This window comes from Parasteatoda tepidariorum, chromosome X2, assembly GCF_043381705.1.
Source record: "Parasteatoda tepidariorum isolate YZ-2023 chromosome X2, CAS_Ptep_4.0, whole genome shotgun sequence".
NCBI lineage: Eukaryota > Metazoa > Arthropoda > Arachnida > Araneae > Theridiidae > Parasteatoda > Parasteatoda tepidariorum.
In genome coordinates, this window is record NC_092215.1 from 12891278 (window position 1) to 12909741 (window position 18464).

The following is an 18464-nucleotide window of genomic DNA, read 5'->3' on the forward strand; positions in this document are numbered from 1 at the left end:
CATCGTCATGAATTTCAAGTGTGCATTTTTCTGGATCTAGCTTTATTACTCATTGTCAACTTAGCATAGAGAATCTTCAAGATTGGTGCTGTTCCCACCTGACATTTGCAACCTGAATTTTAACTTTGTCTGAAGCTCGTTATAATGTTTCACTTCAGGATGCTGTGTATTCCTAAAGGTGTTTTTCCTGTGATTACGTTTTGAAATTCTAAGGAGTTTTTTTATCTAGTTGGCAAAGCTAAATGTCTGCATTTTCTAAAAGAACTTTAGTTTAAAGTCTAAATTACCACATTATTATTTGATAGCAACTGCTAAGGCTTACAAAATTTAAAGTTAGTATGAAGTATATTGACGATATTGGAGTGCATGGAAAGAAAACATTTGAAATGTTTATACTATGAGAAAACTGGATGAAATAACTTCTGAAAATGTGATAGACAAAACCATGTGGGTAGTAAAATCATCTCAAATCGAGTGCATCAAAAAGTAATTTTTCAAATGCGTGATTTAAAATTTCCTGTACAAAACAATGTAGCATTAAAAAATCATGTGAACCATGATGAATCAAACCATGTAAAAATTCGTGTCAATAAAAACTTAACAAAAACTCAATCAGTGAATCCATGTGGGTTTATGGGGGTATCATTGATAATCAAGTGTGTTTGAAAAAGCAATTCTTCAAATGTGTCATTCAGAGCTCATGAAACAAAATAATATTGTTTAAAACATTTAATTACTTCCACGTGATTACTTCCAAAACCACATGATTTCGAACACGTTGATAATTGAGTGGTCCAAGAAATGATTACTCTAATGCACGATTCCAAATTTGTGGTACATTATAATGGCATATTATTATATTGAATTTTTAAAAACCAAGTGGAAATCTGTATCAATAGCTGCCAAACTAGTGATTGGCAAACCATGTGAATTTATGGGAAAATTTTCACTAATCGAGTTGGTTAAAATCAAAAGTATTTACTTATACGTGTGATTCAAAATTCATGGTCTGTTATAAAGTCATTAAATAATTGATATTGGGAAATCAAGTAGCAATAACATTATATGTATTGATAAAAAATTGTGGTAATTATGAAATTATTAATCATTAACTATGGGAAATCAAGTATCAATAACATTATATTGATAAAAATTATTAGCATGAGGAATTTATCAGAAAATTTACTTAGCTTAATACCACAAAAATTGACTGCTACATAATACCATGAAAATTAACTGGTTCTTAATAGCATGAAAATCGACTTAACTCATATTAAGTATTACCAGTATGTTTAAGTAAAATTTTACAAATTAAAAAAATAATAATAAAATTTTGAATAAAATTTATTTCAGAATTCTTAAAATTTCATAATACAGTGGAAAGTCGCGTATCCGGAATCGGCGGTACTTCCCGAAGTTCGTATATTTGATTTTTCCGTATAATTGACGTCCAAGGTAAACAAAGCTGAATCTAATAAGCAGAAAATAAATAAACATTTTTCGGGCAATAATGTTTTAGTATTAGAATGATATCTAATCAATCATAAACAAAATATTAGAAAAAAATAATTATTGCTATTTTAAAAATAAATATAGAAAGCGAAAAAAGTTCACAGTTATGAAAATATTAATTGCTCTCTCCGCCATTTTGAACTAGAACGATTCAAGCAAGAAGGGGAAATTCCCGTCATTCATTAAGGTGGGTAGGTGGAGAAGAAAAACTCATTTCCTCCTTACTTGTCATTCAAGTTGAGGGCGGGGTAGTGACAAATTCTTATTTTCTCTCTCATCATTGGCTATCAATCAAGCATAAAGGCGTGGCATGCTGATTGGGTTCTCTTTATTTTTTCTTGTGTGACTAAAGGGGATTCCCCCTCCACTTAAACATTTGCTGTGTTTACCCTTTTTTACAGTATTTCTTCTTCCCCTGACACTCAAATAAAAAGGTTCCAGGAAATGCCTCTTTTACTAGCCAGCTGCATAAGAAAGAAGGGGGAGGGAGGGAACTCAGTTGTGCTCTTTTGAAAACAAATCTCCCCCCCCTTCCTGCATTCCAGAGGAGGAGCATCATGGTCTTAGTAGATCTTCTGTTCTCTTTTCTGTTGATTTATGGGTTCAATGCATAGATCTCTAGAAGTTGAAAAGGGGAAAAACTTGTCAAAAGACTTCGTTTTTTTTTTTTTTTTTTTTAAGGGGGAGGAGAAGATGAAGAAATATTTGTTTATTTTGATTGTTAAAAAGTGTCCGGGAAATCGACCCTTCCGGAAAAGGGACGTCCGGATATGGGACGTTACACTGTAAATAAATTTCAGCATCATCGATTCTCAAATAGGTGCTTAACATAAAAATCATACCTTTCTAATTGCAGATTTTTTCAACTTTTTTTCAAAATTGTGTGTTCTTATGTGATGAAAGACAGACTTTTGTAAAAACAAAGCACAATGTTATGAGAAAAGACCAGAACAAGAAAATAATTGATAACTTTAGTTTTAGATTATCAGTATTTAATTCTATCGAGTAATCTATATTATCTATCGAAATTTTTATAAATATTAATCCAATATGTTAAGCTATTGCTTGCAAAGAGCACACACACACACATATATACAGCATTTGAAATAAGCAGTCGTTATTACCTGATTGAAAATTTCATTTTGCTTCAAGAATATACAAGTATGACATATTTGAAAACTTCACTCGCTTTAAGAATATACTAATGGAAAGAAACATTCAACATGTTTCAAGCGCTTCAAAAGTAGGCGCTTACTTTCAAGACTTGCCCGATATGAATGTAACAAAACAAAAAATTATTTTAAATAAAAACGCAAAGTTGTCAATGAAAAATGGAAAAATGAATCTGAGAAACAAAACTGGAAAAATTGCTGAAGTTGATAGAGAGAAAAAAATGAAAAACAGAACAAGAAAAATCAGTGGGTGAGAGGCAAATAAGGGTAAAATGCATTTCTACTCGTTATGGAGAGGAGGGGAGGAATTAATATTGTTAACAAGGGAATCTGCATTCAGATGAATAGAACAAGATTCTAGGGTATCAAATGTTAAGCAATTGAAGATTTCTAAAATTCTCAGGTCTAGTAAAGTTTGGGTCTAGTGATTTTAGCGAGAGCTGAATCAACTATGAATTCCAATTATTAAGTCCAAGGTTAGCTGCAAGTGAGTGGAGGAAGTTAAGTTTGGAGTTTAAAGCAGAAGAGTCAGAGCAGAGGTTCATTGCATGAAAAACAAAAGTATGAAATGCAGAAATTTTCTGACAATTAGGGTGATTAAAATGAACATGAGTGGGCAAGAAAGAAAAAAACGACAGTGTTTTACAATACTCAGAGAATGAAGAATGATCTGAATATTTTGTTACTAGAACTTCTAAAAAAGGTAAAGTAAAACTAATTTAAGTGTTTAAAGTAAACTGAATGTTGGGGTCAACTGAGTTGACAACAGAAAGTAATTTCTTAATGATCAGAATCACTGTCTCCTAAGACAAACATATCACCAACACGTCTTTTCCACCTATCCTTTCTAACAATTTAAAAACTTTTCCCTTGCAGTAGTGCATGAAAATGTCACTAAGGATGGGATTGTTCTTGGTTAAACCCTCAATTTGTATATAGAAATTACTATTGAATTAAAGGCATTTTGCTGAATAGAAGAATTCACAAGGGATATAATGTCTTCAATTTCAATGAAAGAGTTGTGAAATTCTTGCAACCATAGTTTTAAACTATCAACAGAACTGGAAATGGGGACATTAGTGAAAAGAAAAACATCATCAAGAGAAAGCATAATTTTGTTGAAGTGGGAAAGAAGTGCAAGTTGGGAAACAAAATCATGCAAAATTTTAACAGAGTGGATTTCGTTAGAGTTGAGATGATAATGCTAAATATCAAGAAAATTTACAGCAGGGAGTATCAATGTTCGAGACAAAAGGTCTAAAGGCAACTTGAGGCTTGAAAACTTTAAGGAGGGTATAAAAGCAAGCGCAAATACATTTAATGTAAACCGAAAAAGTGCAAGAACTTTTTTTTTCTTAATTGCAGTAGAATGAGAAGGGGTAGGATCAGACTTAAAAAGTTGGACTTAATTACTTGTTCTAAATTTGAAGGTATGGGAGATTGAACTGAATTGGGAACTAAAAATTTGGAAGCAGCAAAATTTTAACCTAAATTAAAGACTTCTTGTGTCTTGCTGAGATTAATAGAACATAAATTAACAAAAGAATGTTGAGTTAATGGTTTGATATTATGGTGCGATTATTTATTAACATTCGTTAGTCCTAATTTGTAACTTAGAATTTAAATTTGACACGCAGAAAACTACACCCTAGTATAATTTTTGGTCTCTAACTTTTAAGTTATCTTTGCTTCTGTGATTCAATTCCATGATGAGCTAAACGACAAGTGGGAAGTTACAAATATGACAAAATACAGTCTGAGTATCAGTGAGTGTCCAGGCTGGAAGTTGACATCACTGGTTTGGAGTCTCCATGCATGTTGAAGGAGAGAAGTTCTTTATTTCTCCTCCTATGCTTTTGACCCTGAAAATGACATTTCTCATTTATACAGGTTGTTACAAAGATAAAGACACACTCTCTGAGTATCGGTGGATGTCTATGCTGGAAGTTGTGGGTATGACATCACTGCCTTGGAGTCTCCATGTGTGTTGATGGAGAAAAGTTATATATTCCTCCTCTACTTATGACCCTGAAATCAGTATTTCTTTTTCTCTGGAATGGAATATTTCAATCCTAAACAAGCTTTAACACTAGTATGTAAATTAAGAAGATGATGTGCTTTATTTCTGCGTGAACTTAAGCATGAAAATGAGTAAATCAATAACTTCTCATTTTTCATTAATAAATGGCATTCGAAATTAATTAGTGAAAATTGCTGAAAGTTTTCAGAATAGTTTTAAAGAGGATTCAGTAGAAATATTTGAGAATGTGTTGGAATGATCCTTGTTCTGCAATTGATATGCGGTGTAGAGCTTGGTTGAATTAGATGGCCATACTTTAAAAAGTAAATTTGACTGTAATAAGTATATTTTTTCTATAATTCATAAAACTCTTGTTTTATTTACGGTATATCTCACTGTATAAGCCGTCCAGTTGTTTTAGTTGGCCCCTTATTTTTGATTTCAAGATAGCAAATTTCTGGTATGTCAGTTGCATAAATCAACCACTAAAAAAAAAAAATTATGAAGTTCGCAACATTTTTTCTAGTTAACAATATTTTATATTGTTCTCTCTGGATATGATACATTCGCCCTCAAGTTGAGATTCAAACATTATTGAATCCAGCCTAGATGATCTGGAATCCATTGCTGCCAACTCTACTGGATTTTCCATAGACTACAGGATTTTGCCAGTTTCTCCTAGTCTACTGGTTTAATAAAAATTCCCCTGGTTTTTGTACATTTTAGAAAATTCCATAACATTTAGTAAATTTCTTAAAAAAATCGCTATTGAAATGGAATTATTGTACAGATTATTGCCCGCTTGCTAAAACGTTTCAATAAGCATGACTAATACATAATGAAGCGAACTTCATTTATAGAAATCAGTTCAAAACTTTTTTCATTCTAAAATGTTCAGTTTATATTTATTCAGAACTCTCCTTTTAAATTAATTTAAAAAAATCTTCTAATTATCTTCAATGAATTAAATGCCTATTAATATTAGAAATTATGAGTAAACATAGCGCATATCATTTCAAGTATGTTTAATGTCCATTGTAATTGGAAAAATATTGTAGTTTTTTTTTATTTTGATTACTATTAAAACTCCCTAAAATTCCCTATGTGTAAAATATTTAGTACATTATGCTACAATTATCATAAAATTTATATCATTTTGTAAAAATCTACTAGATTTTTTCCTATCCATGTTGGCAGCTATGGGAATCTTTAAATTTGTAACTTTGTGATATGTTTTTTTTTAAATTCCCTTGAATGAATTATTTTAACTTTTCTTATTCTTGATTATTTTGAATATTTTTATAATGTTTCTAAAAAAACCTTTCTAAGTAAAAAATCATGATGAGAGAAAATGCAAAATTAATTGCATGTAGCATATTTAAAATAGTTTTTGAAAGGGGTTACTTTGTACAAAGTTATTCATATTTACCTCATTGTTTATAATCCATTACCTCTGGGAAGTTATTATGAGTTTGATAAAGTTCCCAATGCTGAGCTAAAAATAATGTTCTTTTATTGTTTGCACTTTTAAGTACGGTTTCACTTTGCTTTAATATAAATTATTTCAAAGTTTAACTGTTGTGAATGTATTTTAAAAAATATATAATTTTACGTGCTATTGTATGCATTTTCAGAATATTCATAATTAGAAAAAGTTTTTATTACTATAAAAAAGTATAAATATTGTGGTTAGAATTATTATTTTAAATTTATTTTTAGGTGAACCGTTTAAGAAAAAATATTTAGGTGTCATTGACGCCTGTCAATCGCATTTTAATTTCTGACCCTGTACATACTTAACTTGGTTTGTTTAATTTATTTTCTAGGCAGAAGCCAATAAGTCCTTAACTAAACAACGTAAAACTGCTACTTCATTTAGAGATACAGAATTGTATGACATATTCCAGCTTTCCTGTGATTTGTTAAGGAGAGCTTTGGAAGGTTGGCAAACAAAAAGTTATACAGATGAAACTGAGGTAATTTTTTAATCTCTATTTTAACTGTGTTAGATTATTTTACCTTCTGGAGAGAAATGTCACCTAAAAAAATTTGTTATTTCATAAATTAAATTTTTGAAATTTCTTATCTCAGCAGTGAAACTACATATATATTTTTTAAAAGAAATATAATTTATATTCTTTTATTTCTGAGATTTAGAGACAAAGATGTTAAGCAATATAAGGTTATCGTTATAGATTGTTAATAAGTCAAATTACTTCTCCCTTATTACTTCCCATTGTGTCGTGCATATTTTATTCCGAAGTTTAAATACATACTTTTATTCAAGTATAGTTGGTTATTTTTAAAATCAAAGTAATAATTTATTTTGCTATGATCAGTACATTAACAAAATGTTCTTATATAAAATTATAATGATATATTTTATAAACAAAATCATCTTTTTTTTGAAAAAAAAGTATTGAATTTTAAGGGGGGAGGGAACAGAGATGAATGATAGAATACTACAGGGGTTGACATGGAGAGTGACCAGAAAGAAAACCCTTTTATTGATTTTAAAAATGATCCCAATAATCATATCAAGAGAATTTAAAATGATAAATTGATGAATTATACAGTAAAATTTCTTTTTTTGTGAAATGTTAAATTTATTAGCTCATATTAAGTTTATTATTCAATGCACTTTCATTTTGAGATTATTAAAACCCCACTTTAAAATACTTTGATTAAGAACTCAATTACAAATTTGTATTGTATATTGGTGTGAAGGAATTTCAATAAATTGATACTGGATATTTTTTAATGCAAGAGTACTATAAAACTACCCAAAGAGAATGGGAATATACTACCGATTTTACGTGATTGAACTGCTTGTTCAAATGGTTGGTGTGCTACTCCCCAGATTTATTTTACAGTCAACCAGATTGATATGAGTGAGACAAGTTAGTGGATGATGTAGAACTGTGCCTTCTTATTAAAAGCTGTGTCAAAAATAATAGTATAAAAATATTTTTCAATTAAATGTTTTGTTAGTGGTTATTAGGATTAAAAGTTACTTTTTTTGAAACCTATTTATGAAGAAAGAGATGAAATAAAATAAGTGTTATCTTTTATTTATTTTAAAATTATTAAATTTTGATTAAAATTCAATTCCATATGTGTTTCTTAACATTCATAGAATACTTTTCAAACTTAAATGATCATATTATTTTGCTCTTCATTTTTGATTAACTCTGTTTTATTTATCTGCATTTGATTTTCATTTAATTATATTGTTTTCAACAGCACAATTTGATGAGCTGCTTACTTCGATTATCATACAATTGCATATCCTTTGATTTCATTGGTACATCACCTGACGAGTCCTCTGATGATTTATTTACTGTTCAAATACCCACAAGCTGGAGACCTGCATTTTTGGATTTTAATTCACTTCAACTGTTTTTTGATTTGTATCATTGCTTGCCTCCTAATCTTTCATCAATGGTAAAATCCTTTATCCTTTTTTATCATTAAGCTGGGATGGGAATTATTTTAAATTAGTGATCTGAATCACTTTATTCAAAATGATGATTGAAATAACTTTATTACCATAGTGAATAAACATAGCTTAAAATAATTCCTATTTTAATTTAATTTACCAGTATTTTTTAAAATTCAAATTACTGAATCAAAACCCAACTCTAGTGTGAACCCAATTACGTTATGACATTAGCTTGCTGAAATAATTTGCTCAAAAATATTTACTATCTAATTAAATTTTGGGCTAATAAAAAATGCTAAAAGCATTTTTTTTGTAGTTTATGGAATTTTGCATATTTTAGAATCATTACAACATATAATTTTCCTGATTTTCCATATAGGGTTTTTAGTTTTAATATTTTTTATAAATTTTTCACTTTAAAAATTCTATTATTATCTTTCAAGATTAATTTTTAAAACCGAAATTCCCCATACATCTTTCCTTTCTACTCTCATATGGAGTACCAAAATTCAATCAACAAATTTAAAGAGTCGATAAAAGGCATTTTGAGGAGGAAAGTTTCTATAGAACATGGGGTCACGAAATCCTTGAGAGAGTAAAAATCGCGAAGAATTAATATAAGTTTCATTGCTATGCTGAAAAATAATTACAAAAAATTAATTTGATTAATTGTTACAGGAGTTTTATGTTTACCAAAAGGCAGGTAATTCACCCTATGAGCTCTATTGTGCTTTGCAATTTTCATTCTCTCAATGCGAAGTTTTTATTCTCTGCGTGGCTTTTTTTCTCTCTGAATTTGTAGGTCAAATTTTAGAGCATTTTTTATACACACACATACAGTAACAAGTACCTGTATATAATGTGTATATATATGTATCGTTGGCGAACTTTTAAATATCAACATAGCTCGAAATGCTTGTTAAGGAAAATAGACATAGATAATTTTTTGTTTGTGAAACAAAACTGTTTGGTAACAAATTTCAACATTACTTTCATCTGATCAAAAGATTCAATAATATCGGCAATTAAAACTGAAATTTGCCTGCAATTCACAAATTAAAACATTATTATCACATTGCCAGTACTTCTTAAAGCCGTAAATTGAGCTTTTCATCATCGTTCTCAAAAAGGTTGGTGCTTATAGATCCAATTTTCTATGTGGTGTATGTTGTACACTGATCTACAGACAAAATAATTTTGTGTTTTTGTAAACATATTTTTTATGTCAAGACGTCGTAAGTACTTGGTGAAGATAAGTTTGGTCTTCCACGTTTTTTTATTTGCATAATAAATGGTAGGATATGTTTTAACATTTTTAAAGCACAGTGGATTTTTTGGAGTGATCAATAAATGAGTGGTGTGAGTTTTTCATTCCCGTCAGAATTGCACTTCAATAGAACAATTAACTTTTCCTTAAACAGTTTGTCACCATGGCATTGTTCACTTTTTTTGGTGTATGTTTTATCAGGAAGAAGATTGAAAAATAAGCCAGTTTTATCCGTGTTAAAAATGCTTTTTGCATAATAATTTTCAACCAAAGATTACAAAGTTTTATTTCACCACTCCTCAACAGTGCTTTTATCAACACTTGTGAATTTACGTCCGAAATCTTGCAAAGATTTTAGAACATAACTTTGGCAAACCTTTGAGACCACATGACTCAAAATTTGCTAAAATGATTGGCTTAGAATTTCCATAAATGAACATCCTAACATATTTTGGTCTTGGCAAATATCATTTAAATATTTTAGTGCTGAAAGGAAGTGGTATACAAGCATCAAGTGAAGGGACATCAAGTGAAAGTAAAGGGACATTTCTGATATTTTTCTCATTTTTCTGATTTTTAATGATATATGGATGATATTGAATTCATTAAATCTTATGGCAACATTACTTTAAAATAATGTTTGTTTAGACTACTTTGGTAAGATTTAAAATTTTTTCATGTTTTATGAGAAAATTGTGGTAAGCAAAACTTATGCTTTTGCAAAAATTATCCTTAGAACTGAAATTTCATGCCTTACTCTATTCAAATATTGGCGTCACTAAATCAGTGTTAATGAGCATATATATTACTACAAGTTTATATTTTACAGTTTTATCTAAGAAAATCTTTCATGTTTTAATATGTAACTTTTAAGTTTAAAAATGTCATTGTTAATGTTATTATTTTCCTCATTCTAAACAATGACATATTTCATTTCTTTTTTAGGCATTATTATGTATAGTACAAATTGCATCTGTTAGGAGAACTTTGTTTAATAATGATGAACGTGGTAAATACTTAGCACAGCTTGTGAATGGAATAAAATCAATTCTTGAAAACCCTCAAGTAAGAGTTGTTTAAATTAAAATACTATGCTAAAAATCTTATTGATTGTTTTATATTAAATTTATTGTTTTATATTGAAAAAAATGTAAAACAATAAATTAATCTTATTTATTGTTTTATATTTTAGTGCATCTTTCTTTTTTAAATAGAACTTAAAGTTACATTACATGTAAATTTAAGAATATTGAACTGCTGAAACTATAATATATATGAGTGAAGATTTAATGAAGATAGAGCTTAGTAAAAAGATATATATATATATTTATTAGAATATAAAATCATAAAGAAAAACATTGCAAGCTTTTGATTAACAAAACAACATAACATTAAGCATAATGACAGTTCAACAAGCAAAGAACAACTCTGTTTTTCGGGTGCTGATCCTTGTGAATAGACATCAATTATTTGCATATTTGTGTGTGCGGGGTGATACTACCATGTCTCTCATGATGTGATGTCTGTCTAACAAAAGTTTTATTACAGGTATGAGCCTTTGTTAACATACCCATTTGATTTAATAATTTGATTACTTAATTCAAATAGAATATTTTGTTTTTTTAAACCTCTGTGTACATAATGAAACTTCGTCTCTGTGCATTGATCTATGATTATTAATTATTAAGTTCTTTTCTAAATGAGTAGCACTTAATGAATCAGAAAATATGATTGTTGAGACCCATTTATGCCATTAACAATACAATTATTTATAATATTGTTGAACTAAGTAAATAACAGTTGCAGATTAATCCATAGGCATGTATTCAGTCTCCATATTTGAAAGACTAACCATTTTTTTCCTTACAACTCCAATGAATTGGAACATCACTGATTATCATGGGCATTACACTGGGAAACAGTTGAATATCCTCCATATAGCCTGGACATGGAACCTTCACACTACCATTTGTTAAGACCCCTTGAAGAAGCCTTGGGGGTGTAAGATTTTGTGTACAATTGGTTCACTACATGGGCTACTTCTATGCCATTGGAATTAAAAATATACTTTCTCTGTAACTTTTATGATGGTCCTCATTGCTTGACCAATGTCAGTCTATAAATACATTAATCAAATCATTAATTGCATTTGAAATATTTATAGAATGATCTAAAGCCATTTCCTTATCATGTTGACTATGATGATTTATCCTAAATCAAGGGTCAAATGTAGTTCAGCTATCATAATTGAAAGAACTACTTTTGCCTGTTATTATTCATATGTACTTTTGAACATGATTGTGCTAAAAAATTACTTTTCTTTCTTACTTCAACATTAATTTGATAATGATCTTGTTGATAACCATTTACTACATGAAATCACTGCATATATGAAAAAGTTGACTTGATTTAATCATTATTAAAAAAAATTTAACAATTAATAACTGAAGCCATTCTTTTTAAATTGCAATAAATTCGCTCAATATTATTTTGAAATCTGATTAAATTTTCAATGGGGTGATAAGAACAATTCAATGCTTAATAATGGAAAAATATCTTAAGCTTAAAAATTGTCAGGAAGTTGCCAATGAGAAATAAAATAAAAATGAAACATTTTATTTTGCTTCAGAAGAAAATGTAAGTGTTTTCAGGAAAAAAAAGGATTGCATCTTATAAATTTAAAATTTTCAAATTATTTTATTAATTTAAAAGCAATGTAATTGTAATAAATAGTTTTTAAAATTTAGAACAATTTGTGCTTTATTAATTTTATTTTTTTCTGTTTCAGTATGTATGAATTAAAATTTTGAATTACATTTTTTGTTTAGAAACTATCTGATGCAAGTAATTATCATGAATTCTGCCGGTTGTTAGCTAGATTAAAGACAAATTACCAACTTGGAGAACTTGTTAGGATTGAAAGTTATCCTGACACAATAAGGCTGATTGCCAAATTTACTGTCACAAGTTTGCAGGTATATCAATGTGTTATTTGTATTTCTAAACGTTTCAAACTGTACTGATAAACACAGATATTACTGGTTTTAATGTTTTATTAAATATATCTTTTAGGTGACCATTTTAATCTCTGAATGAAAAGAGGACTAGCTAAAACAATCTATTAAAATATTTCTTACATTTAGCTAGATTTAAATGATGTTCGTTTAGATATAGTTGAAAATGTTGCTCAGAGCCCCAGCTATATTTTTTCATCACTTTAAGATAAATACTGAACAGCTTTTTTTTCTGTAAAATACATCATCTTGATTTTTTTTTTCAATTTGCAAACTGAATTTTAAAGCACTGCAATCCAATTTTAAAAGGGGGAGTATAAGAAAAATGTTGCAAAAATTATTGTTTGTGTTGAACTAAATACTTTTTGATGACGAAATTCATTAAAAAAAACTAAGAAATGCCTACTTGATTTTAAAAAAATATTTCTTTTTATCAAATAAGAGAAGATGTAATGAAATAAATATAAATATTAGAAAAGAAATGTTTCTTATCACATCACATCATATTATACAAAAGTTAATTTTAAAGTACATTGTAAATAAATAAACTTTAAGATTCATGAAATCAAAATTTAAAAAAAATTATATTTTAATGAGTAATAGAAATGCAATTTAACTTTAATTTAAGGAAATCTATATGTTTTAAAATGATTTAAATTAAAACAAAACCATGATAGTTCAAAATAAGATTTAACATTATTTAGTTAATATTGTACTTCAACTTCAGGACATTTATATTTAGTGAATTAAAGAAGATTTTATTAATTTTATATAATATTTTTCTCTCTAAGTTACAAATGATTAGAAACGAAATTACTAATAGTAACCATCTAAACACTTACGCATTCCTACACTTTTCGAGTTTTACGTCTTGTAATAATAAAACATTAAAATTTAAAATACTAAGTGGAAACATGTGTCACTAACTGTCAAGAAAAGTTCACTAAACACTTGGGTTTGAAATGCAGTTTGCATCAGTAAAGTGTGACAAAAAGCAATTTAAAGACTTGATTCAAAACTTGGGTGTCGTAATAATAGCTGTTTATAATAACTGTGTCAAAAGACGTAGTAATAGCTGTCAAAGAAAGAACCGCTATCAAAAAATCACTTTGCTTTATGATTAAATTAGCATAATTAGAGAGCTTCAAAAGTGATGTTTATTGCATGATTCAAAATTCTAATATCATAATAGTGTCACTTTAAAATATGAGGACTTATAAACCGTGTGACAATGCACAGCAACAACTGCCAAAAAAATAATTAAAAATTAACTTGAACTTGCAAGAAATAGATATGAATAAGATCGTCAAAAAGTAACTTCTCAAACTTGAAATTCATTTATCGTAAAAATATCCAGGTTGATATATGTCCATAGCAATATGTGGATAATTTCCCTGCGTAAAGATAGTCATCGCAATTACCACTGAAAAAGTAGTAGAAAAAAAATTTAGATTTCTGATAAAATCTGGGTAAATTGAGCTTGTCAAACTAATAACTTAAAAGCAAAACTCTAAAGTCAAATTTTTTTTTCATTTACAAGAAAAAATTTTAATGATAATTTTTCATCTTTCTGTTTTAAACATTAACACCAATAGCTGACTCATGTGGCTCAAAGGTTGCAGGTTGTGATTCTCAAGTTAAATTTGAACAGCAGAATAAGTTTGTTGGGATAGTAAAATATTTTAGATTTAGGTCTTTTCTTAGATTCATTAATCCATATCTACAGAAAACTTGAAGTATTGAAACTTTATTTTAATACAAATTAACAAATATTTTTAAATAGAAATCTCTTGTCTACTATGATTATCAGTTAATAATTCTATATGAAATTATAGCTTTACTCAAAATTCATTTAATTTTATATATTTTTCATTAAAAATTTACATTATGCCATTATGTACTTGGCCTATCAATATTTGTTTATAAATTAAAGATGTTTTATGACAGAGAGTAATTAAACTGTAAGAAGTTTCAAAAATCGATTATAACCTCACTGTAGGTAATTTCATTTACATATTTTTTTAAAGTACAAGTTTTACTTCAAAAAATCATTTCATTTGACCCTGCCTGTCCACTAGGGTGGTCCTTAAAAGGCATGGTTTTTGCTTTTTTTAATTCATGTTGGTTTTACTTTCTAAAGTGGTTCATTTTGAGAGAAAATAAGGTTTGTCAAATTTCAATAGAAAAACACAGTAGCAAACCGATTATCTGGAAAGATCGGGACCATCACTGTTCCGGATAACTGACGTTTCCTATTTTCTGAATGCTACAAAACGCTGTTTTTTTTATTGTCAAAATAAACTAAAAAAGAAAATTATTTAGAAATATTTTTAAGGAGAAAAAACGATAAAATAATGCATTTCTTTTCCCATCCTATGTGCTAGAAAGACATCGTTTGAATATAATTCTGGTTAAAAAAAAAAGAATATTTCAAAAATTTCTGGAAAAAAGAAAAACACAATTTTTTACTTCATTATTCTTTATTATTCTCAAATGAGAAGAGAAAAATCGCGAGCATTTCTTTTCCCTCCTCTTATAGGCTAGGAAGACATTGTTTAAATATAATTCTGGATGAAAGAAACAGAAACATTTCAAAAATTTTTGTAGAAAACAAATTAAAAATTTTTTACTTCTCAAAGGAAAAATCATTCTGCAAAAAACTCTCTAACGTTCTGCGACAATATCGCCGTGATTACTATCTAGAAGAGTTTTACTTGGGCTTCAACATTTTGCTAAAACATTAATCGAAATCGGAAGGAAAAACATATGTATCACAATCTTATTCCTCATTAAGCTGAGTGATTTTATTTCTCCTCCACTCCAGTGAAACATAAAATTGTCAGACACAGTAGCTGACATAATAAAAAGAATTCATGTTCTACCAGGTTCTGCCCCCTCCTCACACCCCATTCAAAATAAATGAATTAAAAAACAGGTGCAGTTGCAATACTTGACCTTGAGTCATTATTCCCATTTCTTTGGCTGTCACTATGTTCAAAGGGGGAATAGCAGAAATGGCAGATAATTTTTTAAAAAATTCGATAAAAACAGGTGTTCAAGGAGTCACCCTTTCTCACTGGGCTATGATTGAAAAGAAACAACTGTGGGGGGTGAGGAAGGGAATGATTGATGATATTTAGTAGAAGACTCTTACTTCTCTGGACAGTGTAAGGAGCTAAAGATTATTTCTAAAATGATGGTAAAGTAAACATCTTTTAAAAAAGAAAGAGATACCCTAAAATCTTATGAGGAAAAAAAATCTTCTTTCCTAAAATTGTTGGGAAAATTTATAAAATTTCTTTCTGGTTTTCCGATTTTGGGATAAGACGTTCTGTACTGTATTAAAATTTAGATTTAGTAAGCAATTCAAATGTTAAGTAATTTGATGTATAAATCATAACATGCAAATTAAAGACAAAGCAGTTTTAATTTAATTTCATGTAACCTAATGCTATTATAACAAAAAGTGAAAAAGTTATTGATGGTTTAAGTTCTTTCATTGGTAGACATGGGGTCAACAGTGTATGTTTACAACTGTCTGGATATGCTTGTCTGTGCTCCTTCACCACTTGCATTAAAAATTTAAATTGAGACTCATCTTTAATTAATAATTTATTGAAATCTTGAATAAGAGCAATACCATGGTCAGCATAATCATTTATAACTGCCATTGATTTTACAATTTTGAAAGATGGATTAAAATCTTCTCTTTTTCCATGCAATCAAATCAACATCAAGGACTTTACATGAAAATTCCATTTATTTAAACAATATAACTGATCTTTAGTCACAAAATTTTCAGGTTGTTTTTCTCCTGAAAATGTAAGCATAATGGTTGCACATTTTGGCTTTTTACTTTTCTCTTAGTCTTCCCTATGTGTGACTTTGTAAAAACAAGCATGTTGCTCTCAAATACAGCTAATACTATTAAATCTTCAAACATGTACCAAAAATATTTTGCTACTTTTGAGCTTCGGAAATGTTGGTGTTTATAGCTGTAATAATCTAGTAGTAATTTGAGCAGCTGAAAGTTATTATAATCTGCATAATATGCTATCGAAAAGTTATCAATGCTTTGATATGTATTTGTGATGTCAAGATACAGAAAAATTCTCTTCTAGACTAGGATGTTAAACATAAATTTTTGTTTCGAAAATACTTTTCTTCTCACTGTTACAGCTGTCATTTGTATCATCAAATGATGCTAATGTTACAGTTATTTCACTTTTTCTCTAACTTTCCTTTTGTATTCTTTTTTCCTGCATCCTTTTTTAATAGCTGATTTTTGTTCTATTTTCGCATTTCGAGTTTCATCAATACTTATCATGGTTATATATATATATCAATACTTATTTACACTTCGTGCTAGCATTTGATTTTATTATTAATAATCCAGCCAGTGGCTATAATGAATAAAAATCTAGACAAATCGCTATCTTACGCTTGTTTGAACATTGAAGGAGACTGTATGCATTCCATCTACCTCAATGTGCTCTTTATTTCCATCATAAGGGCTCTTAATGATATTAACAAACTTTTCAAGAAATTTGAAGTGTTTCAATATTTTAAACAGCTTGTCCTGATCAATTTAATCAAAACCCACCCAGTAGTAAATTAAATTTTGATATGACAATTAATTCCTCTTTAAGCTTTGCTAAATTCTATTTGTTAGTACAAAAATTTGCTTTGAGCCTTGTTCTAATTAAATTCAAAAATGTAATTTAGCATACAATTACAAAAATTAATTTTCTATTGCTGTAAAAGGACGCAGGTTTCTTGGATAAATCTATGATGGTGATTTCATTATAAACTCTTAAAAAATTTCAAAACATTTTCTACGGCCCAAATACTGTCTCATATGTATAACCAGTTTCTGATCTAGGGATTTGTATTTATAAATACATCATGATCTATAAATATCAGTAAATATTTAAACCAAATGTTTTAAAATAGAATCTGAGAATTTTCTAGGATAAGAAGAAGCAATTAAAACTTATTAAATGTATGCATTTATACTGTATGTGTTATTTAACTAACTTTTATTATTTTTAGATGTGGCAATTTGCTCCTAATAGTATTCATTACTTGCTGAGTTTGTGGCAAAGAATGGTAGCATCTGTACCGTATGTTAAAGCCTCTGAACCACACTTACTGGAAAGATATACCCCAGAAGTAACTCAGGCATTTATTACTTCCAGATTAGAATCTGTATCTGTTGTGCTAAGGTATGTCTTTCAAATGTCTTGTCACAAGTAAACAAATTCCTGAAAACTATAATGCATGAGAAAAATTGGCTTGATCAGTTGGAACATAAAATCAGAATTCTATGTACTGAATTAATGATTTTTAGAATTATTTTATAAATTAATAGCTATAAGAAAATTTGAAATTGAAAAGTAAAAGTTTTTTCATATCATTTCAAACAATGTAATTACAAATGAAAAAATCTAGAGTTTGAAATTTAAAATTGAATTGAGTGAAGAGGTATGCCAACTACTCCATTTTAAAATAATTTCAATTTCAAAGTACTCTGCTCCCTCCTTACACATGTAAGAAGGTAAAGGAGGAAACTTTCAAAGAAGTGTGATGAGAGAATGACTTCCAAAATGGTCTATTTTTCACTAGCAAACTAACTCGTGGGCCAAAATGAAGCCCCCATCTGCCTTCTCACATTGAAGTCACTGTGTTAGCTAGTAGAGTGTCAACAGGAATGTGACTTGTATTTGAAGTAGATGTGTTAATTCATGATCTTACATCTCTTAATTCTCTTAAGCCTCTTAATTCTGCAATTGGATCTTTAGGGTCTAGAAAATAGCAAAACATGTAAAGTTTTTTTTAATTTTTTTTTTTTTAATTACAGTATAAGGACATTACTAAATATTGGTTATTTACATTGCTGATCTTTTCCAAATATGCAGTTTGAAGTTAAAAAGATGTTTTAAGAATGCTGTAAAAAGATAACTGTTCATCAAGTTTTTAACGATAGATTATGCAAAGGAATTCTCTGTTTTGAAATAGTCAAAAGTATCTGATCCTC

At 28.7% G+C, this 18464-nt stretch overlaps 1 protein-coding gene across 5 annotated transcripts in view; it reads left to right on the plus strand.

Annotated features, from left to right (window-relative positions):
• The window catches only part of LOC107452432 (Ran-binding protein 16), a 186706-nt gene that overhangs the window by 50618 nt on the left and 117624 nt on the right, over window positions 1–18464 (plus strand). For all 5 annotated transcript variants that reach the window (XM_071188252.1, XM_016069988.3, XM_016071458.3 and 2 more), the window contains exons 6-10: window positions 6531–6680; window positions 7948–8148; window positions 10359–10478; window positions 12242–12388; window positions 17480–17652. In XM_071188252.1, coding sequence (XP_071044353.1) covers window positions 6531–6680; window positions 7948–8148; window positions 10359–10478; window positions 12242–12388; window positions 17480–17652 — 791 coding nt within the window. The remainder of the gene's footprint in view (window positions 1–6530; window positions 6681–7947; window positions 8149–10358; window positions 10479–12241; window positions 12389–17479; window positions 17653–18464) is intronic.